Source organism: Haemaphysalis longicornis, unplaced genomic scaffold (genome assembly GCF_048455015.1).
Source record: "Haemaphysalis longicornis isolate Haplotype H1 unplaced genomic scaffold, Haemaphysalis longicornis Haplotype H1 scaffold_150, whole genome shotgun sequence".
NCBI classification, from domain to species: domain Eukaryota; kingdom Metazoa; phylum Arthropoda; class Arachnida; order Ixodida; family Ixodidae; genus Haemaphysalis; species Haemaphysalis longicornis.
Window position 1 is genome coordinate 525835 of NW_027526258.1, and position 24023 is coordinate 549857.

General features: G+C 47.2%; 1 protein-coding gene across 1 annotated transcript in view; it reads left to right on the forward strand.

Moving 5' to 3' along the window:
- LOC144165972 (lysosomal Pro-X carboxypeptidase-like) overlaps positions 1-22643 on the forward strand; it is a 78673-nt gene extending 56030 nt beyond the window's left edge. The window contains exons 6-9 of the mRNA XM_077695646.1: positions 7614-7783; positions 8100-8255; positions 15425-15612; positions 19830-22643. Coding sequence (XP_077551772.1) covers positions 7614-7783; positions 8100-8255; positions 15425-15612; positions 19830-20097 — 782 coding nt within the window. The 3' untranslated portion in view covers positions 20098-22643. The remainder of the gene's footprint in view (positions 1-7613; positions 7784-8099; positions 8256-15424; positions 15613-19829) is intronic.
- Positions 22644-24023: the final 1380 nt, after the last annotated feature.

Consider the following 24023-nt stretch of genomic DNA (forward strand, 5'->3'; position numbering starts at 1 on the left):
GTATGGGTCTGCTACAAAAACAGCACTGAAAATGCTCGACCCAGTGCTGCATCTTGGCCTTCGCCTCTCATGTGGCGCATTCCGCACTAGCCCTGTTGAAAGTCTTTATGTCGAGTGCGACAAATGGTGCCTAGGGCATCAGAGGGAGTATGTTGACCTGTTGTATGCATCCAAGATCGTGTCCCTGACCAACCATCCTTTTAATCCCATCATGAACGATACATTAAATTTACAACTCTTTTTAAACAGGCCATCTATTCCCTTACCGTTCTCTCTCAGAGTTAGGGAGGAGGCTTCTGCGCTCAATGTCCCCCTTTCAGACACGCACAAGACACCCATTCATAATTTCATCGCACCATGGCATCTTCTTTCTGTATCATGCGACCTGTCATTCACTCTTGTAGAAAAAAATAGGGTACCCAGGAATGCAATTCTGCAGCACTTCCTGTTGCTGCAGGACAAGTACAGGTGTGCAGAATCCTATAGCGACGCGTCATAAACTGGTTCTACAGTATCTTGTGCAGCGCGCGGACCAAATTTAAAATAAGCAAAACAATGAATTTTCATAACAGTATTTACACGGCAGAAGCATACGGCATTCTACTGGTTTCAAACCACATCATCAAACATAAAATTCCCAAGTCCATTGTGTACACAGACTCTCAAAGCGTTGTACAGGCAGTGTCATTAGAAAGGTAATCTAAAAACTATGTTATAAATGCTCTTTTCAAGGTACTAATGTCTGCATATGCCTGAAATCTTGAAATAACTATATGCTGGGTACCAGGGCATTGTGGAATCCCTGGTAATGAGGCCGCCGACCAAATGGCTAGTGATGCTGCTCTCATGACTACGGTTGACATTACAACAGTACCTTACACCGACCTAAAGACACACATCAGACGACAGCTTCGTAACACATGGCAATTACACTGGAGTCAACAAACAGACAACAAACTACACGTAATAAAACCACAACTGGGACGCTACATAACTGACTCACACAACAGATACACTGAAGTCGCCCTGGCTAGGCTGCATATAGGCCACACACATGCGACGCACTCCCACCTGCTCACTGGAACTTCGGGACCCACGTGTAGCAGGTGTGGAAAGGGCCTATCCGTAGTCCACATACTAATCACATGCAAGGCACTTGACACAACACGACACAAACATTTCCCTGAATTATACAGACGACACATCCCTTTGCACCCATCATATTTTTTAGCCGACGAACCCATGTTTTCTAGTCAGCGTGTTTTTAAGTTTTTAGCTGAGGTGAACTTTCTGCAGCTCTTGTCATATCACGTCTAATCATCCTGGCCCTATACACCAGCCATCTCCATTGTCTTTTGTTTAGCATCACTTTTACTTTTAGTCACATGTTTTAGTATGTACGGTCTCATCACAATTCAGTAACTTCTTCTTTGGCGCTCTTTGCCCATAGTCGGCCTTGCGCCAATAAAACCCAACTATCATCATCATCATCTTTTTCGGTAGGCGTGAGGGAGGGGAACTCGCACAATTATCACCGGCGCGTGTGATCTCGTGCGCCTCAATAATCTCGCGAGTCCGTTGGCTCCTGTGTTTGGCGATAATGCTGCTCTTTACGCACGTTACGCACGTTGTTGGCGTGCTCACGTAATCGTTCGTTGAGGCAACGTCCAGTCTGCCCAATATACCAGGGGAGTGAAACTTCCTATACCTTGCTTGGGACGCGACATTCGCTCGCAGCGCAGGGACAAACCCCTGATGTGGGGGGGGGGGGCGGTACTAAAAACATGGCGGCGCGTTGCGGACATGCATTGGGAAACGTGGGAGACGCCATCTTGATGAGGACTGAAAAGCCGAACGGGGGGGGGGGGCGATTTAGCGCGAATTCAACAGACATTCAGATCGCCCGCGCACGATCTTGTTCTGGTTGCGCAACCCGTCACATTCTAAAAAGGTCAATAGTTTGTTTCTGATTGATAAAGTTTTGCGCGTCCACTTCTTTTTGCACCTGATGGACAAAATTGCCGGACGTGCCAATATTAGAAAGGTATTTTTTTTGCCCCAGAAAAACAGGGCAAGTTATGCAGAATGAGCAATCCCTCGGGTCAACGCTCTCGCCGTTGCGGTATAAAACATAAATGAAAGCGCACAACATGCACAGAAAACGTGGTATATGAAATTCCTCTTTCTTGCGGCAAACGTCATATTGGGCAGACTGGTCGCTGTGTTAATGACCTGCTTCGCGGGCAATGTCATAAACGGGAGTGGCGGATGGTTAGCGCATCACTGTTCCACGTGTCACCACAAACCGCACTGCGAACCGCTCTTCGACAAATGCATCATAATCGGCAAGAATAAAGATAGATTAACAAGAGAAGTTATAGAAGCTGAAAAAAAATAGATAAGTTGCAGACTCAATGCGTTAGCACACCATCTGTATCCGTTTCTCAAAAAGAACTCTGTTATCTGTGGTGGTACGCAAGTTGAAAGCGTGGCATGTATATATTGTGGTTTTTCCAAATACATTTTGTTGGTAGTTAGCGCTCGTCCTGTTGTCCCCTTTCTTTGTCCGTGTCTAATTTGCGCTTTCAGTTCCCATTATGCATCACCAAGAGACCCAAATCATGACCCTTTTTGCACCTGTTATTCCAAGTACGACGTTGTTTTGGTTGATTAGTACACAGAATCTAGACAAGAATAACGAGCGCAGTTTTTTAAATGCTTATTGCATAAATGTACCATTCGTACAGTAAAAATACCACATGGATTTTTTACGTTTTTAGTCGCATATAAAAGTGCATGGCACATAGCCGCATGCTAATAACTAGGTGTCGAACCACTGAATATCTGTCCAGTGCCTTGTCTGCCCAAGGTCCGCATAGTCCCTGCAGGTGAAATGGGCAGAGCTGCTGCCAGTAACTGCTGCTGTAGGTCTGACGAGGTGGTAAATGAGCCAGGTCCTTCCTTCTCACACACTGGAGCCAAACGCGAGATCTGAAACATCAACAAGCACGTGTGTATATTTGGGTTAGAATGAATACTAGCTTTATTGCTACTTTCAAGCGCACATACGATAGTTTTCAGTGAAAACTGGCGTCTGTATTGAAAATAAACGTTATCTGTTATATTAGAAATTTTTCTTTCTTAAATTGATTTTGGCTACAAAGACCACTTGTCACAATACCAATCGTAAAGGCAAATTTTAAGTTTAAATCTACCGTCATTATTAAGAGATGCTGGTACATTTTTCTATTGTAGTCACTACTTAGTTAACGTAGTGCTCACACTATAGGAACCTGTGGACCCACCCTTTGAGCCAACATTGTATGGGAGATGCCTTCCTGCAGCTGTGAACGTAAATAGGCTGATAATAATAACGACAACCATAATACTGATGTTAATTGTAATAATTACCATAATAATAATAATATTAATAATAACAACGCATGCTACGAAAACAAACTAAACGCAGGCAATCAAAATATAATAAAAAGAGTGCAGATAAGCTCACACTGTTGCATTAGTTTTTGTATATGTTGCCTCATATACAATTTGCTGCGTACCGTGCATTCACTTGCGCTAAAATGCAAAACACACAATCGAAACGCATTAAATCAATAACGCACGTATAAACAAACGTTTGTAGCTAATGTAGTCATTGGATTATTTGCCAGATGCTCTGCCACGTATTTCTCATGTCTAGCTATTGATTTCTTAGACGGAAAAGCGTGTGTCGGGCTGCAGACGAGACACGACCAGAGGCTCCCAGCAAGGCGAGAAGAAGAACCGCCCCTTTATTTAACAGCCGTGCATATATACACTCAAGTGGGAAAGGAGGGTGTGCTCCCTCACCAACATATTACAAGCATGAGACATACCGTTTACGTCACATGGGCCATAGATATGACACCCGCGCGCACCAGATATGATACGTCCCCCTTTCTTTCTCAGTAAAATAGAAACAAAACATTGGGAGCGATGTTTAGGAAACCTGCACAAAGCTTTGATCATATGCAAGTCTGTGTGGTGGCCTTCGTTCTCTCTTTGACCTTCTTGGCACAGGATCTTGGAGCTGAGGCACGCCTGCAGGAACGTAGAAGGAGGCAGGAATGCTATTCGTTGGGGCCGGTGACATTGCGGGATCATTGCTACTAGATGCTGAAATAGAACCTTGAGGTGTTTCTTGGTTCAGGACCCCATCGGGCTCATAAAGGCTTCTTTGTCGAAAAGCCTCTTTCGTAGGCGGCAGATGCCGCCGATTGCGCCGCACGCTTGTTCCGTCTTCGGTGACCACGCCGCTGTATGACCTGGGGTATCCTGACGCTTGAACGACTTGACCTTTAATGGCCCATGCCCCCTTTTTGATGCGAACCGTGTCTCCAGGGTTGGGCGGTGCTAGTTGCCGAATGGAATGGTAACCTGGCGATGCTTCTGTACGCTGCTATTTGGACATGGCCGGACGTCGGGCAACGTTGTCCGCAGTCTTCTTCCTTGAAGTACCTCGCCAGGTGATGGCCCGGATTCTATTGGAGTTAATCTGTAGGCAAGGAGACCAAGCCAAAAATCCTGCTTCATTTCAGTGCTTTTCTTTAGAATCCGCTTAACTATTTGAACGCCTTTTTCTGCCAAACCGTTGGACTGGGGGGTACCTAGGACTGGAAGTAATGTGGTTGAAGTCGTACGTCTGATTTGAGCGTGCACAGTACAGTCGTGTCGGCTTGCCACGCTGCGCGACACGTCTAGAATGTCAAAGTTATCTTCACTGCCCTGAAGTTCGCCTATCTCGGCAAATCCTTTGCAGCAGATAGCAAAATGGTTAGGTCGCTGACACTTTTGGCATGATTTCCCGAATGCAGGGCAGCTTCGTGGCTGGTGCATACGTCCGCACTTGAGACACTTTTGATACTCACTCCGCAACTCACTCCGTCTACTTAAGTGTTCCTTGCCTATCTTATCAATCTGGCTTTCATCCCGTGTCCAGAGTTTCTGTTGGGCTGCTGACAGTTCAGCCGCTTTAGCAACCTGCTCAGCCTTCTGTAACGTTAGTGCGGTGTCCCGCAGCAAAGTTTCCTGAACCTTCGCATCGTTAGTTCCATAAACAATCTGGTCTGTGATCATTGCATCCGAAGTTGCATGCTCAGCTTGGTTTTTTAAGTCTCGTAGAAAAGGTTCAAACGGCTCACCCGGGGCCTGGACTCGCGTATGGAAGACGTAGCGCTCATGTACCTCGTTCTTCTGTGCCGTACAGTATTCATCAAATTTCTTCACGATAGTGGCGTAGTCATTCTTGTTCTCGTCTGCGCTGAAGCTGAACGTGTTGAAGATCTCGATGGCTTCCTCGCCTGCTACGCTGAGCAGAAGTGCCGTCTTGCACGGCTCCGTTCGAGGCTTGTCGGTTGGTTTTGATGCGGCGAGAAAAAATTCTAACCTTTGCTTGAATGTCTGCCAGTTCTTGGAAATTTCCCCAGCCGAGCTTAGCGGGCCTGGTGGCTTCAGGAAGTTCATCGTGTTGGTCTTGCAGCGTGATCTTCAGTTTGTCAAAATTGGACGTCGGTGGTCATCCCACTTGTGACACCATGTTTCGTGTCGGGCTGCAGACGAGACACAGCCAGAGGCTCCGAGCAAGGCGAGCAGAAGAACTGCCCCTTTATTTAACAGCCGTGCATATATACACTAAAGTGGGAGAGGAGGGTGTGTTCCCTCACCAACATATTACAAGCGTGAGACATACCGCGTACGTCACATGGGCCGTAGATATGAGCCCGCGCGCACCAGATATGATACATATACAGTGTACAAACTAACAAAGTAAAACAAGGCACATTCATCCATTCTCAAACGTGTCGTGGCTTAGTTTCAACTGAGCGAACAAATTGGGACGACCCGTCGGCGGCCGGCGGACTAAACGCTGGGTCTTCGGACTCTGTCGGAAGGTCGGCGAGGAGTGCAGTAGCGCAGTTAGGGCGGCTAGAATGGCATACGGCTAAAAGGAGGAAAATATTCCACGTTTTGATGGGTTCCTAAAACCACTGTCAGTTAGGGAGAAAAATTGGGGACATTTTTGGAATTTGTTGTTGAAGCGAGCAGGCTTGTAGCCTCGCGCGTCGCCTCCTAAGGGATTCCCTGTAAGAAGCTGATTGCAGGCTTCTTGCAGCAGACGACGCAACAAACGCCTGGAACTGAGGCTTCCTTTTGTAATATTTCAGTTTTTACGAGTCTTGTGTAACGACATTCGCCTGCCTGACCGTGTCCATGGTATTGCCCCGAGTTTGTCCTGCGCTGGTTCCTTTATTCTTATAAACTTCAACATTTTTTTTTTTGGCATTCGCGTGGCCCTAGTATTGCTGCTGCGGCACCAAACTATGATCAGACTTGGAGGACGTTTTCTACACGATATCTCCGGCGCTGAATTATCCTTGCGTCTTCCAAGAACGATAAGAAAATACAAACAAATTCTGTGCAGAGCTGCGAGACCTCCCAGAAGCGCGCGCGTGTACCGGGGAGGACAGTAATCGCAATAGCTAGCAGTTTCACTTGTACAGCACTTGCGACTTTTAAACTAAAGAGAAAGTAGGGCGAGATATTGCCCCTTCAAGGCAGTTTCAAGATCTGGTCACTCCAAATGCAAATTTATTGGCGATAGATGATCTAACCAATTTGTGTTATAGCAGCATGGTTCATTGTTATGACACTAGCCCTTTGTAGTAACCGATGTAGAACAATAATTAAACTGCTTCCAACTTACATGCTTCAAGAGCAGATGTGAAGGCCAGTATTAAAATATGCAAACTTTTTAAACATGTGTTGTTATAAAGAACCTGCAGTGTTGCATCTCAATCTTTATCATGTCCTCTTGTGATGACTTTTGAAATGTTCCTTGGCAAATGAATTATAACTTTTCAGCTTGAGAGGTGCAATTCGAAATGGTTGTGAATGTTGACTACCTGACAGTTGTTTAAACTGCAGCACAACTACCAGTTAAGCGACCAGGAGAGGATGACGTGCAAGTGCTCGTATATTTCCGCGTTCCTGCACTATTTTGTTTTTAAAATGTAAAAGGCACATACCAAAAGAAGGAGACAGTTTTTAGTTTTATATATTCCTGTTTCACAGCCAAGGAAGATGGCAGGTATCAGAGGTGCCGAGCACAAACGTTGTAGTGCGTCCAGATGCTTGTTGAGACCTCTGTGACTGAAAAGTAAACACATTACACCATCTTCCCGTAGGGGAACCCTGAGTAGTATGCGAAGCAGCCATGAGGTCGACTGAAGTTCCCATTAGTTTTCAGTTCGTCGTTTCTGTTGACGTTCAGCTTCGCGTGCCTCGTTGTATCAGTAGCTTCTTGACGTAGTTTGAATGAGTGAAGGACATAAGGCTCATTCGTAGCACATGTTCCAGTCTCGGTTTCGGGGCCCTGCATTACGTAGATGTTTAATATTGGTGTATATTGTGAACACGCGATCAAGCGATTGCGTGCTTGAAATCGCGACTTTTGGAAGCCTATTCAAGGCCCCCTAAAAAACAAGCTACGTGAAAGTACTGCGGGAGAAGCGTGGGTCCCTACTTGCATTTCTTCCCTACAATGAGAGCTGAGCAAGCGTGTTTCAATATTTCAGTTTCGGGCTGCGAGCTTCTCCGCAAAAAGTTCAATACGTGCCAGCCGCTGCATCCTGACAACTACACCATCTTCAGGGACACCGTAAGAGACACGTACGGGATTGTGGCAATGGCCAATTATCCTGAGGCAGCGGACCTTGTGGGAAGTCTTCCGGCGAATCCTGTAAAGGCAAGTGCTGCCAAAGACAGCATTTCCATGCTGGATATGTGCACTCGGAAAATTCTGACGCTCAATTAGTTCCAGTGTCACTTTGTGGTTGAGAGTTTGCGCTAGTCCCGTACCTCCCTTATCTGTTTGTTCTTTCTTGCGCAACGCAGGTGTTTATTTCCCAAAGGTGCAGCAATTCGCACAAGTTGTGCGGACCTTGTACAGTCATTGTGGTAATATGGCGCGTCGCGTGTATTGCTGAGATGTAAACCTAAAAGATTTTTAGATATGCACTCTCGAAAAACACGTAAAGCATTTTGTTTCATTGCGTACTCAGGTGGTGTGCGAACAGTTCGTGAACGCACCAAAAACGAAGCTGGGACTGGTCGATGCCGCCGCCAAAGCAATGGGAATGTTCATGGCTGGTAACAGCACACGTCAGTGTCTCGACGTTTTCTTCTACAAGACGGGCCTCAGGACCTACCAGTTTATGGTAAGCGTCGCGCACAGTGCAAAGTGTTACACACCAAGCAGTGCGAACGAGTCCTCAACAAGCGATCCTTCCCCCCACACCTGTGGCCTTATGTAATCGGGGGGTCTTTCTTCTGTGTCCTTAAACGCATTCAAACTACTGCATCCCTATTAGAGGCTCTGCTTTCTCCAGTAGGCGTCATAGTATTGGGCAGGTATGGTGGCATCCGCAAAGGGACAAGCAGGCTATGTGTAGTACTTCGAAACACGCACGCATCTCTGTCCGTTTGAATGCTGTTCATTTGAACGTGGGACCCCATCTTGCTAACGCTGTGTACTAAGGCGAGGCCCCGGTGTCTATACGCTGATCCACTGCTTCTTCCTCGGCCTTGTTGCGTCCTCGCTTTCTGTCGTTTCAGAACCATTTCGTATAGCCGGTATTAAATGGCGTGGAATGCATGGAGGCAACCATGTGACTGCGCTGCCATATATGTGGCCAAACGTGTGTTGCCAAGGCGACGTTGTGCGCACGGCCCCAGATCAGGCGCCCCTCTTCCCCTCCATGCCTTCATGGCGGCCAGGCAGGCCGCGGGCCGCGACGTGACCTTGTGATTCCGTGCAAGGCGTGTTCGAGTATTTCGATAGTCAGTTGTACCGCGATAGGGTTGGTTACGCGAAAAGTCACGATTCCGCTCATGAGTGTGACAACCTTATCTGCAATTCAACCCCAGCCTCCGCGCACACCTACGAGCGAGTGCGAGTCGGTCGTGTCACAAAGGTTTGAACGTGAGCGCAGGGGTCCGTTTGACAGCAGGAACGGCATCATTTCCAAACTGTTGCCCACTCAACGCAAAGTAATACCTCGACGCCAAGTGCAGTTGAGTGCAGCACAGCACAGCACGCCACGCCACGCCACGCCGCGCGCCACGCGCGTTTGAAATAGCCGCCGCCGATCAGCTGATTGCCAGCCGCCGCGGCCTAACGTAAGACGTGAGTTGTTTTGCTGAGTGGGAAACATTTAGCGCACGAGAAAGCCAGCGCTAAATCGGTGTACGCGTGAACCATTTCTACAAAGAAATTATTCCGTTTTTGTACTCAGCCGAGTATTAGAGAGAACTTACCAGAAAAAGTCATGGATGCGGTGCGGGTGCACTTGCGCCGACATCCCGCGGCGGCAGCCAACTCCAGCGTCAGACTTAGGCGGCGTTCGCAGTCCCGGTTTTATCCTCCGTGGATTGGAGTGAGTGCGATTAATATTATATCTGTTGATGCCACTACCGATAATCGGGCTGAAACGCAGCAGACGATGTACGCTGGTGTTTTTTCTTCGAGATGCGGGCGCAAAGCGCATGCGCTGGCACGGTGGCCACCGACATGGCGGTTTTCAGTGTTGCCAGGCGGAGAAATCGCCCGCTAAATTTTCATTGAATACCGCCTATACTACGTAGTGCAGATGGGGGCGCGAGCAGGAGACAAATTTCTCGTATTCCCAAAATTCCCGTAATTCTCGTACCCGCCATGTGTGTGCTCCGTTGTTCGCTCCGTTGTTCGCTCCGTTGTTCCGTTGTTGCTCCGTTGTTCGCATGAAAAACCTGTGGCCGTGTGGCACAGGCTGCGTTTGATCCTTGAATCAACTGCGGCTTCATGTCTCATTAGATTAAAGAGAAGCTTTGAGTTCTCACTGATGACGTCTGTTGTGGGAACGCACCCTGCAGGAAAGCAACTTTCTCTGACTGCGATGATGAATGATCGTGGTGGAGGCAGAGTTTTCCAATGCTTTGAAGGACTCTGGTGAAGTGAAAGCAAAGAATTCACTGACGATTACTGTAACCCCTATTGCGAAATTTGTGCGCAGCGGGAGCTCGGTCACGGCGCATATCTGCTGCGTCTCAGGAAGCAGCTCTTGGACCTTCTTGCTGAGACTGTCCTACACGGAATTCTGTAGTGCATGAAGCCGCTTGCCTCCCGTCACTTTCTTTTTTCTTGTCCTTCCATTTTTTTATTCCCTGGGGCAAAATGGCGCAATACAAAAAAATTATAGCGCGCCCAGCGAACGTATGGCGGCGCGCTCTACTGCGCTGTTGCCGAACGCTACTGCGCGAGAGTATTTTTGTATGTCTGCGTCAAACATTTTGTTTCAAGGCGTATTTTATTTGCTACCGCAAAAATAAAGCAGCCATGCATTATTCATGAAAAGATCGAGCACTGATAATCACTCGTTTTGATGCGTTGCCTCAAATATGTCGAATATTTTCTTTTTCCTCAACAACGTTGAGCCGGCAATTGCCAGTAGATTTAATAGTTTGGAAATGTTATGCCTATATAAATGTCTCATTCAGGAAATTCTTTAAATTTTGGCCGGGCGACGGAATCTAGCGACAGGAAAACAGACAGATTAAAACTGTCACGTTTAGGTAGCCCAAAAAGACTATCGTTTTAAAAACGTCTTTATTGAGAGCAATGATGTTTTCGGTGATGTGACATCCTCTTCACGGGTATTCGTGCGCCGTCTTGGCTGCAACCGATGTCTCAACCATCAGGAGCTTGTCGGCGAGATGGGAGCTGGGCATCAACGACAGCCGCTGCTTTGGGGAATAATTAGGGGGTGTAGGTGTGGTTGGTTTGCATTCTGCATGCTCGTGATCCAGGACGATGTGTCCGAGTGTTCGTGGTTGTGTGCAGTATATTCATTGGCCACAATATTCAACGTTCCTCTCCGGTTGCTTTGTTGTCAGTGTGCAATGAGCCGTCTGTGACACCCAACGCGACATGTGTGCGTGTGTGTGAGAAAGATAAACTAACTTTACAGAGCTAAGGTCTGTCACGGGGACTGTCTAAGGTCTGTTTAGCCTGGCGGCGACAATGACAGCGCTATTCATAAGGGAGGCTTGAACCTCCGGATCGAGGGAAGGAATCATTGGGAAAAGCCCGCATGGTGTGGGTAAGGTGGCGGGAATGCCGAATGCTGGGCAGACAAGGAAGGGAAACAATGACGGGCGAATGCGATGGAGCGCGCGACAGGGCTTTTCCAAAAGCGCAACGTGCGCTTTTGCACGTCGTCGAAACTGGCATGAGCAGGGGGCTATACGTGGCGGGTGAAGCGGAAATGGGTCGCTATGTCGTTATAGCTGATCTGGCAACCTCTAGCTGATCTGGCATCGTGCCACGGGCAGTGAAGGTTCTGCATACTTGTTGACAGTTGGTTATGATTACAGCTGTTTTTGTTTCTGTCATGGATAGTGCGCAGATATCCCCTCTGCTTCTTGTTTTGCGGGTTGTAGCAGCTAGAGGGGCGCCGATCACGAAGTCTGTCCTTTTTATATCTCGTATTTCTTTTTGTTGTGCAACTGGTTGCACAAAAACTCCTTGTTGTGTCCGAACTCTTTGTACAGATACTGTTCAAAGGCTAGAAAAAACTGTTCAAAGGCTAGGAAAACAAATAGTAGTATTAGAGCACAGGGGAAGACGAAATAATCTTCACGTATTCGGTCTATCAGAAAAGGAAGAAGAAACAGCTGAATCACTAACAAAAGAAGTTGTTGACGACATATTCCAGGCGAAAATGAATGTGAAGGTGTGTTGTGGAGTGAAGGTTCTGCATACTTGTTGAGAGTTGTAGGCCCCCGAGCGGATACATCGAATAGGCGGGAAACAAACTGATAAACCGCGACTAATTATTCTGAGGTTGTTTGACCACAGGGAAAAATTATCAGTACTCATGAACTGCTTCATCTTTACGGGGTCCAACATTTCGATATCTGAAAATATTGCACGAGCCACCAGGGAAATTAGAAGGCACCTTTGGAAGAGCTGACACTAGGAAGTCAGGCGCGAAAGTTCAACTTTTTAATAACAAGATAAAAGTAGACAAAACCATGTTTGCATGGGACAGCACTCGAATGAAAATTCCCAACTTCGCGAAGCCCTAATGAGCCTAAAAAGACCGAATGACCACTTGTAAAAACTGAAAAAACTCTCCGATGCATAAACATCAACGCCCGCAGTATAATGGACAAAAGGGCCGACTTGGAAGGCATAATTTTGGCATACAAACCACATATAATAATTATAACCGAAACATGGCTTCATCCCGATGTTAGCGATTCTGAAGTATTCCGAAAAGATAAGAATTCTCGTGGTGGTGGAGTTTCCATTGTGTTTAAAAATACTTTGCGCGCGACAAGGCTGCCCGACATCGCCGGGGTTGAGTTCGTGTTGGCTAAATTCTTCCTAAACGATTGCAATCTCTTTGTGTAAAAATAAGCATAAACTGACGAGGGAGATTATTGAGGCTGGTAAAATAGGAAAAGAGAAGAAAAGTGTGTAAGCGTTCCTTCTGTCGGGCTATCAGCAAAAGAAATCACCTATCTAGACGGTTTGCAAGCTCATAGTGGTAGTGATGTCGTGGCGGAATTGTTATATTTTATTTTCACATGTCATGTGTCGATTTTTTTTGTTGCCTTGATTTCTGCTGTATTTATATGCCAAACGTCGCAGCAATAAACTTCTGTTGTTAGCGCGTGTGTGTCGTCCTCTCCCTATCGTCCTCGTTTCTTGTTTGCGCTGTGAATTCGAGATTATGGAACACCAACTCGCCCAAGCATCAACCTTAACCGTCTTTTCCACACTTCAGTTGCCGTTGTGCCATATTCTAGACTGAGTGGATTGCCACATCGCGCAGCCTCAGTCGTAGCTTCCGGGTGGCAGCGGTGACTCATTTCCGCGGACGCTGGATGAGCACGGCTGATAGCGGACGGCTAACAGCCACGGCGAAATCGAAACCTGAGCCTAATAGTGCACTATCGTGTTAAAAAACCCTATTTTCAGAACTATGACCCCTGCCTCGTATGTCTGATTGCTGATAGTCGGGGTGCATGTTTTTTGGTAGCGAGTGGACCTTGATGCGGTGTCCCCATTCGTGCGGTATTATTTGGGCGAAATAGCGTCTAGTGAATTTCACTTGATTTTTCAGTTTTTTCGACCTGCGGATATTTAGACAGATGGCTATACTTCTGGATAGACAGGTGGCCTATATGCTCGTCAACCGTATTATGGAGCCCTGAGGCGCAAACCACGTGGCGAGCTACTGGAACGCACCACAATACAAATAAAACTCCAAGGTAGCGACATCCCCGTATTCCCAACCATCCGTATACTGGGACTTTACATCCAGCCAGACGGAGGAGGAACGCTAACCATCCAGCGCCTCAACCACACTACCTCGCAAATCATGCGTATGGTGAGTCGAGTCACAAACAGGCACCACGGTATGAAGGAGGATGATGTCATCAAGTTGGTGCAAGCACTGGTTGTCACCCGCGTGGTGTACTCTACGCCTTACCTCCGCTGAAACCGAGGGAATTGGACCAACTTGACATACTACTGCGGAAGGCGTACAAACAAGCGCTAGGCCTCCCTCCTCACACCGCCACTAGTAAGCTGGAAGCGCTCGGGGTGCACAACAAGGTGCGGGAGATAATTGATGCCCACCTTGTCAGCCAACTAGAGCGGCTCAGGCAAACGTCGACCGGCCGTACGGTGCTGAGGCAGCTAGTGTACCAGATAGCGGACGCCAGCCACCCTCGACCGGAAACTGTGCAACAGGACATCCGTACGCTCATCAGGGCTGCTCCACTCCCGAGAAACATGCCCCCTGCGCATCACGTGCAGCGCAGACAAGCACGAGTACAATTTATACAAGGGAAGTACTCTGACCACCCCCATGTGCGATTCACGGACGCGGCCCACTGCGCATCCTATCCAGCCATGTCGTTCGCACTGCGACAGTAAAAACAAAAACATCGTTGAAGCCGAAGAAACGGCCATCGCACTGGCATTGACGTCCCCGACTTCATAAATTGCAGACCGCCAACAGGCATGCAGAAACTATTGCAGCGTTGGTATCTCAATATCCGCCCTCCGATTAGTAAAAAAGCACAAGGGTACTCTGAACACTACTGTACTAATATGGACGCTAGGCCACGCAGGGCTTGACGTAAACGAGCGAACACACGCTACAGCCCGAGCATGCACCCTCCGGACGCCGCATCAGTCGCTCCGTGACCCAGAGCCTGTCCAGCAGCAGTACCGTGCATTTCTGCGACACCACCACCTTTTCAGATGTGCCTACCCACCACCGCAGCAGAAGCTCGCCCGAGAGGAGGCTGTAGCCTGGCGGCAACTACAGACCAACACATACTCCCACCTTAGCTTCCTGCACATCATACACTCCGCAATATATCCACCAACATGCCCACACAGTAGCGAACACGCAACACTGTACCACACCACGTGGTCTTGCCAGAACACACCAGCAGCTCCGATTATTCGCACCCCCACCATCGAGCAGTCGGAGGCCGTGCTGTGCAGTTTGGATCCTGAGGACCAGCGACAGTTGGTGGACCGGGCATGCAGGACCGCAGCCGCCGCAGGGGCCCTGGACTGGGGGCTTCTCCCGCTTTCAAGCGCGAACCTCTTGAATATATGTTTCACCACCACCACCACCTCAAGATGTTGAGGGCTTGCTACGTGACTTTTCTGGGGATCCCGTTCAGCTTGTCGTTTAGGCTCCTGGCGATGGCGAGTGAGCGGAACCAGCATCGTAGTTTAGAACATGGTTAAGTAGCGTGGTAAAGACGGGACAATATAGAAGAGACCACGCAGGACTAGACTCCACCGCTAGTCCTGTGTGGTCTCTTCTATATTGTCCAGCGCTAGTCCTCTTATACATTGTCCCGTCTTTACCGCGCTACTCAACCACGTTTCACAGTTCGAACCAACTAGGCCATATGAGTACGCGCTGACAGTTTCGTAGGGTGCTGTCAAGGGTGATGGTCAAGTGATCACGGGTGCGGCGGCAAAGTTTGTGAGTTTACCTGGAGATAGACAAAAGATGTAGATAGGCTTCCGCCTTCAAATTCTTAGGACGTTCTAAGCATCCCCGTATTTTTTTGCGTTTAAACTTGTTTTTATTATGGTGGTTACACATAAAGATTCAGTCGGAAGTAGGTCCAGTCCTTCTTTGCTACCTTTGGCGCTACCAACTCGTACAAAAGCTTGCTTGGTCATGATGATGGTTATGACCACAATATGTATTAATGTTGTCCATGCCTTTTGTCGGTGTAGGTACAGTTTACGGATTTATTCGCCTCAATTCCTTCCTTAAAGGGGATTTTCCTCTTTTTTTTTCAGACCTGCACAGTCCTTATGCAGCCGTTCTGTGGCAACGGGGTGAGCGACATGTTTTACCCTTTCACGTGGAACGCGACGGCTGAAAAGGAGAGGTGCCAGAGGGAATTCGGAATAACGCCGGACTTCTACGGCACCATCCTCATGTACGGAGGCAGCGAATTCAGCACCGCGACCAACATAATTTTCAGGTACGGTGGCAATTGCGAAAGGGGACAACTGTGAAGCAGTGCCACCACAAAGGAAGCCTGTTCTATGAAATATTGGCGGCGTGCTGCACGTAAAATGTTGCTTGTAGCAACATTTTAGCAACGATCAGAAGCATTCGCAGTAGCAAAGCACATTCCCCCTAACGGCGTATCTGTAGCGACAAAAAAAGTGATTGGCCGAGTTCTCAGTCATAATAACCAAAATAGGAAGGAAGCATCGCGAGGCGACAAGAATGAAAATGTTGACAAGAGGACACATGCGTCACAGTAGATGGACACGTATCACATATCATATACAGCTAGGGCGTCATTGGTGTTGTGGCGCCCTTCCCCGGCGCTCTAAACCGACGCGTGGTGCCGGGTACCATATACGAAAAAAATGGAGGGACACGAGCGGCACGTGCTTGATGCGCCAGCACAGCACGGGAAGTTCGATTCTGGAAAGCCTGCACCATGGTATAGACAAGAATTTCCACTGTGCACTGGGCGCCGCCATTTTTTAACGACCGGTGCGCCGTCTGGCGGGCATTTCTTGGGGACTGCGTCGCGAGCAGACGACGCTGCAGTCGCTCGCTGTTGTTCCGTGCTGTGCGTGGATATTAGACGTCCCACGGCATAAAAAACATGTATGACGGCGCGATCAGAAGCATTCGCTGAATGTACCAAACCACTAACACGTGAGCGTGGCAGGCATTCGCAGGAGACGCATTTGCCGCTGCATAACACTATTTCCTACTACAACGCAGGAGCAACGTATTGGGTACACCAAGATTTCACGGCCGTTTGCTTGCTCAAAAGAACTTTTGCGTTTCAGCGGCGGGTGGGAACCACCAACAGCAATTTAATTACCGACACGATCGGGCGTGCTGCGCAACCGCGACGCTACTATTTCGCTTTCGCCTCGCCTTTTTCGCGTGCCCGTGCTGCAGAATATATGTCTCGGGTTGATTTTTGTTGGCTTCCCGTCAATAAAATGAACAGAGAACGCCTCCAGAGCACATAAATTTGCGATAAGGATTGAGCATGAGGGTGAATAAACAGCGCTTCCAAAATTAGCGTACGACCGCACTTGCCCTCGCAAATTTGCTAGGTTCGAAATCTTTCCGATTAAGCGTTACTACTCATTCGCGGCGGCACTCAAGGGACGCAGGAAATTTTGCAGCGAATATACTCCGCACATGCAGACACTTCTTTTATTGTGGTGCACTTCGCACGTTGCTTGTATGAGCACTTTGCGCTTACGCTGATTGTTGTTGCAGCAAACAACGGCGTAGTGACCCCCGGGCAAGTAGATTCTTTACATCGAAAGTAAAGGCAATGACGGCAACCTGCCCAGAATTAAGAAAGCAAAGATCAATTGTTGATAAAAAGTCGGGAGTCCTGCTGGTGCGGCGAAACGTAGCCTTACAGGCAACTCCCGTGAGGACGAAGCGTGCGCAGGGTGGCAAGCCGCCTTAGCGGGTTGAGAACGGAATTTATGGGCAAACCTGACAGCTCTGGGACGTCTTGAACGTTCTCCTTGAAGCACTGTTAAACTTTGCGCTGCTGACATACCGAATAAATGGCAGTTACTGATTTTTGATGCCGCTGGGACGTCTGATATCCACGCACGGCATGGAACAACAGCGTGTGACTGTGGCGTCGTCTGCTCGCGACGCAGTCTCCAAAAAATGCCCGCCAGATGGCGCACCCGTTGCCGCAAAATGGCCGACTCGGCCAAATTCTGGTCTATACGCTGTTTCAGGCGCTGCGTTGCAACCACGCGATTCCCGACGGTGTAACCCACTGCATATGATATCTGTATACGTTGGTGTGTGGTTAGCCAATGCCATTCATACACCTGAAAATCTAAGAAAATGGTAGACGCTGCTTAGAAAGCCACTACCCAGCCAAATGTCATTTGGCTTAATCCCGAATTGCCTCCCTATCGAACTTTATCCCCCCGGGTTTTTCTTCGTCCACGCCAGGGCATTCATGCCTGCCCTGACAATAACCTCCCCTCTCTCTCCCTCTCCCTTTCCCACCAAATACCCCACGATACATTACCCATACACTCGAACACTGTGGACACTCTTACCCTGCACCTATTCGCAGTCAAGAAGACCGTTCCTCTCTTGATAACACGATTCCCACAAGACTCGCCAACTCCATAACCAGAGTCGTAGACGACTCCACGACGCGTCTCCGCCTGACTTCTTATCCCTCATAATCGGACTGTCAAGACCAGCTGAAATTTTCACAAACAAAGCCCATGACAATAAAAACTGGCACCAACCAAGAATGTTTAAAATCCAAAAAACACGCTTCGACTCCCGTACGGGTGCCTTGTTCACCCGTGTGCACAAGTACGGGTGCCTTATGAACAAGGCACCCGTACCTTACCGGAACAAAAACACCAGAGAAGAATGTTTTTACGTGAGCGTATGGTGAAGAACATTAAACATGGATTCAAAACACCCGAGGTGATACACTCGTATTTGCGGAAGCGAATGACCTGAGCATAATGAATACATTCCCCCGCGAACAAATAGAACATGGACATGGGCACAGCTTCAGAGGTATAAATAGGGATGAAAGTGAGTTTATGATAAAAGCGAATTAACTTGCTAACGTCATTTTATTGCGTGAAACATCCCTCGGGGGGGGGGGGGGGGTATATTACATAATGGGTGCGTTTTCTTTACCGCCACGAGTTTTTTATTGCGAAACATTCCAAAATGTTCATGGGTAGAGAATGGCTTCATCATTAAGGGCGATAAAGAACTCCCGGACCGCATAAAGGATGTCATGGAAAAAGTGGTTGCTCTAATGCGAGGAGAGGAAATATTGCGGTGAAATACGCGGGCTGGTCGAATACTGTAAGAATAACTGAATGTGCAGGACGCTGAGCTGCTGGGCAACATCGAGGGCAGTGTTCCCAAATAAACCACGCTTAACAACAAAAAACTGATTCGCCTAATTAGGAGTGGTCTGCTGAGTAAACGTAGCTGATTTACGCCTTCCCGGCATCAGGCAACGCGTTCTGCAACGACGCCAGTGAGAGGCATGAGCTTGTGCCTTGACGCAGCAGCAACCTTGGCTGTTGGAAAGGCAGACATGAAGAATACAAGACACATTGTAACTCATAGCTCAATTTAATTACGGAAGCAAAATATTTTTGTACGCGCGGAGAATTGAGAAAATTTTAATTAAATAAATAACAAGGAAGGGGAAGGGGCAAAAAAATGGAATGAGAAAGGTAATGTGGAAAGGAAAGTTTGACGTCCACCTGAACGCAGCCGTACGGCTACAAAGGAAGGCTATACAGCTTCCTCAGAAACTTCGCAGTTGAAGAAAAATTCGCCCTGGTCGAGGATTCGAACTCGGGATCACCGCCTGTGCTTCACTTCGAGTTGTTGATCTATTCGCTCTCGCGCTACAAACGACTAGCCTCCTGGTTAGCTGAGTTGGAAGAGCGACTGCTCCGGTTAAGCGGTGGTGCCACGAAGTCGCGGGTTCGATTCCCGGCCGCGGCGGCCGCTTTTCTGATGGAGGCGAAAAGCAAAAACGCCCGTGTGTACGAGATTTCGGCGCACGTTAAAGATCCCCAGGTGGTCAAAATTAAACCGGAGCCCTCCACTACGGCGCGCCTCATCGCCTACGTTGCGTCGGCGCGTTAAACCCCACAATCAATCAATCAATAAGCGGTGGTGCCGGGTTCGAATACTGGACCAGGACGAATTTTTCTTCAACTGCGAAGTTTCTGAGGAAACTGTATAGCTTTTCTTTGTAGCCGTACGGCTGCATTCAGATGGATGTCAAACTTTCCTTTGCAGAAACTTACTCCACCTTGGGGATTTCCCTTAAATATGGTCGAGAAAGGTAATGGGCATACCGAAAGCTCGCTCACCCTTTCTGTCGCTCTTCGGTTTTGTCAAGCAAAGCTTGAAGCCTACCCGTATATGGGTAGGCCACGGTGGATTCATTTGGCCAAAAAGCAGGCGGTTATGCCGGCATGCGCTCGTGAGCATAATCGTGAGCGCGCTCCTGAGCCTCGCGCGGACCTTGAAGTTCGTCATGCAGAAGTGAGACGAAGGCCTCCGTTGTCGTTGCACATTTTGTAATTTAACTTGTCGTTTAGGAAAGACACAAATAATTTTTTGCTCGACTCTCACGGCGGACGAGTCTTACCAACTTGCTCAACTTCCTTGCTTCCTCAGCAATGGTGAACTGGACCCGTGGTCTGCCCTTGGAATCCTCGATCCTCCATCGGACGACGTGGTCGTGCTCGAGATACCCGGAGCGGCTCACCACACCGACCTGCGTTTCGCCTCGCCCGTTGACTCCGAGGCTGTGAAGGAAGCTAGAAAGGTGGAGAAGAACTACGTCCGCCAGTGGATCGGTGCCCGAGACTCACGCCCCGCGCAGAAACTTCGCGTGGTCGCTCGAAGGGCCAGAAGCGAGCTACTTCGCGAGCGCGTTTTCTAGCCGCCGCGGAAAGTTCCCGGGCCAGACTATTTTTGTGCGAAAACAGATGCGTTAGTGGACCTGCTACGTAATGATGCGTAATGATACGTAATAATGCTTCATAAATCAGTGGCGCTTATTTGAATATGCAAAAAATAATATTACAGCCATCTTATACAACATGAAAATTCTAATACTAAAAAAATATGGTAAATAGTTAAAGAAGTTTCTGGCAACAGCCCAAAACAATAGGCTCTGCCCGACTTCATAGCAAGAAGTATTGTTGACAGCTTTAATCTATATTAAATCGTCGGCCCTGCCTTGGCAGCAAAATTTGACAAATCGACTTCGTAGCCCTTTCAAGAACACTTGTACACTTTCTATATGTATGACATTGAATCCAATGATATTGAAGCTGTTGTATTAAAAAGGTCTGCGAATAAGGCTGCTGGACCTGACGGCATCACAGTGCGGTTGCTGAAGGAAGACATAGATATCCTGTGCCCTATCTTATGTAACATTTTCAATCATTGTCAGCATGCTTCTACGTACCCATGTCCTTTAAAATAAGCTAGGGTCCCATCGATCTACAAAGGCGGCGACCCCGCTAACCAATATAGTTATCGGCCGATATCGGTGCTAAGCGTCCTTAACAATCTATATCAGAAAATTCTTGTAGCCCGAATACATAAATTTGTAGATAAATATGACATAATTTGCCCACAACAGCACGGTTTTCGTTCCCAGTACTCAAAATCAACCGCGGTGCTGTCTTTAACACAAGCAATTAACTCTGCCCTAAACAGTAACAAACTGGTGGCTGTCGTGTACTTAGACTCGTGTACATGTACTTAGAAAAAGCATTCGTCACCGTAGATCACTCCATTCTACTAGGCGAACTGAAGCACTATGGTTTTAGAGGTACATCTTTTGACCTATTCTCAAGTTATTTTCATGACCGGTACCAGATAGTTTGCATTAACAATGTGTGTTCTTTGCCGCAGCCTGTATAAACTGGAGTTCCACAGCTAGGGTCCGTCCTTGGGCCCTTATTCTTCTCTTTGTATATAAACGATTTGATATACGCTGATGACACAGCAATAATTACTATAGGTAACAATATAAAAAAATTGAATCTAGAACAAACTCAGAATTATCAGGAATTTACAAATGGCTTGGTTCCAACAAACCAATAATACTAATACTAAAACTAAATATACAATTTTTCAATCTCGTAACAAGACCGTAAACGTTTCGGCCATCAAAATAGCTATGAACAACCACTCTCTTCTTCATGGAACCACTTACAAGTACCTTGGCCTTTATTTCGATTACCACTTAAACTGGCAAGACAACGTAACGGAAGTTTGTATTATATAGGTGGGCGCCCAGATGTTATGCTTTATTGCAGGCCCGCAACTACTTCGATAGAGACATTTTAATTCAAATTTTCAAATTCAAATTCAAACTTTATTTTCCTTGAGTGCACAAGGAGGGGCAGTCGAAAAAAGCTGCACTGAAAGGCAGCTTGACGGGACGACTGTCCCCACATTGGACAGCAACTAGGGGCACGAGTCTCTCGGGTCAACACAACACGAACATTATACTTCGCAGTCATCCACTCTCACATTACATATTGCATTGAATCTTGGGGATGGACTTATAAGAGTTACCTAGAACCTATTCGGAAATTACAGAAACGATCTGTAAAAACAATAACATACTCTAGGCACAAACATCCGAGTAAACCACTGTTTAACGATGTGCAAATTTTACCTTGTGATGAATTTCGACAAGCAAAGACAGCCAGCTGTGAAAATAGTATCATACGACACAATAACTCAATGCATCCTTGTTTTACACTACTTCTCGGCCCACTAGAAATGCTTCGTCTGGTAATTTCAATCTGCCCCCCACAAACTACGCGTACGGAGAACGTCAGTTGCCGTTTATAAAAACAAAAATATCGAACAGCTTGCCACCTGAAATAAAGAGAGGCCAAAATTTTAACACTTCTCTAAAATAATTTAAGCTTGGGTGATGCGAGCTAACTTTGCGATTTTTTTTTCCTAGCATGTCGTTTTGTGGTCACAGGAATACCATACGTGCTGATGGTTATTTGGTTTGTGCATTCTTTGAATTCTGTGCTGATGTTCTGGATTGTTAATCTTGTTGTGGCCTAGCAATGAGTGTTTGTATTTGTATTGTATTTCGAAATACCGGTATTGGTATTGTTTGGCTACTTAAATGTTTCTTAGTTGTTTTTGATAATATTAAGTACATTTTAGGGATTTGCCTCTGTTTGTGCACCTTTTGAAACTATAGCGATTATAAATTTTACAGTTGTAGGGCACGAAGATTGCATGTTAAAAAATGCTTGTACTAGTGTTGTACGACAGCCTGTGTTCTGGAGTGTTCGTTTTTTATTATTATTTTCTGTAGCAGAAAGCCTGCATCACTGCATACTTTTTGTTTTTGGCCCCAGGATTAGCCATTGGCTACGGGTCCCAACAGTCTGATGATCCTTTGTATTGTATGATTTGACAAATAAAAGAAATGAAATGAAACTCTCATCGCATTCTGGGCGCACAACATTTCCTTTGGGTTTGTAGCGCGGGCGTTGGAGACTCGGCCGACCGTACTGACGCGTCGGTCCACTTTGGGAGAGAAGTTAAAGCCTGCAGACAAAGCGATCCGAGTCTGCCAGTCTTGGAAAGCGTTGAGCGGCAAGTTTGGAAATAAATGTGATATGCAACAGCCTGGTCTCCGACGAAGGGAGGGGACCGCCCATTCTGCTTTTCCCCCTGCATTGCACCACTAAAACGCAAGCTGCGCCATATATTTGACAAAAAAAAAAATGGTGTAGGCGACGCTGAGTCGCGTGAGATTGAAGTGAGCTTCCATATTTCGTGGCAGCTCCACATTCAGTCGGAACTGTAAGGCTGGAAATTATCTGAATAGGATTGAAAAAAACTGTGATGAGTACAGACTTCAAAAACGTTTTGTAGAGGGGTCTCGAGGCAATCAGCTTGGTTTTATTATTATTATTAATCGTCATCATCATCATACTCTGGTATTATCATCAAACATTGTAAGGCTACTTCAAAAACAATTTGTGTAAGTGATGGTTTCTATAAACTGGCGCCACTAACTAAGCCTTTATTTAGTAACGCTACTATGAACCTTCATGTTAAAAAGCAATTTTGAGTTTCATGCCAGCGAACCTTTCGCCTTTTCTTTTGAATTTTGTGATTCTATACAAGTCCGTTTTCTGTCGGTGTCTGAATAGTTTTACCGCATTTGCCGCTTCATTTCAAGCATCCTACATAATGTAGTAATTAACGCCGGAACATTGTTTTCCGTGAAAGAGTGACGGAACGTGAAGAATAGTTCGTTGAGAGCATTTTGCCCCTTCAATAATGTTTGTATACATGACAAAACCTTAACAATTCCCATTTAGGCGTTACATAAAATCGTGCTCTTCTATCGCTGTGCTGTTTTGACGCCGTGCTGTTTTGTCAATGTGATATTCTTTCGCGTGCCCTTTTTGACGCCATGCTGTTATGTCCGTGCTCTTCCGTCGCGTGCCGTTTCGTCGTGTGCTGTTTTGAAACCGCCCCATTGCTCTCCCTAGCCAGCCCTCCAGAAATCGTGTAATCGCGTCCAGTCCCTCTCTCATCGCACTCCCCCCTCCCCGCCCATCCTTCTCTCGCGCCTATCTAGAACCGTTACTGGGTCCTGTTGCAAACGGACTCTTTTACACGCAGAGCTCGTCCACCCCGCATCTACTCCTCCTCATTCCTGCACCCCAAATGGAAATACCCGAGATAGGGTGTGAATTTCTTGTCCTCTAGCGTGCTCAGCATGCGGACTTCTATTTACTACGCTAAAAGGGCGTGTCTAGTAAACTCCCCTAAGGGGGGGAGCTTTCTCAAGCACATAGCGGA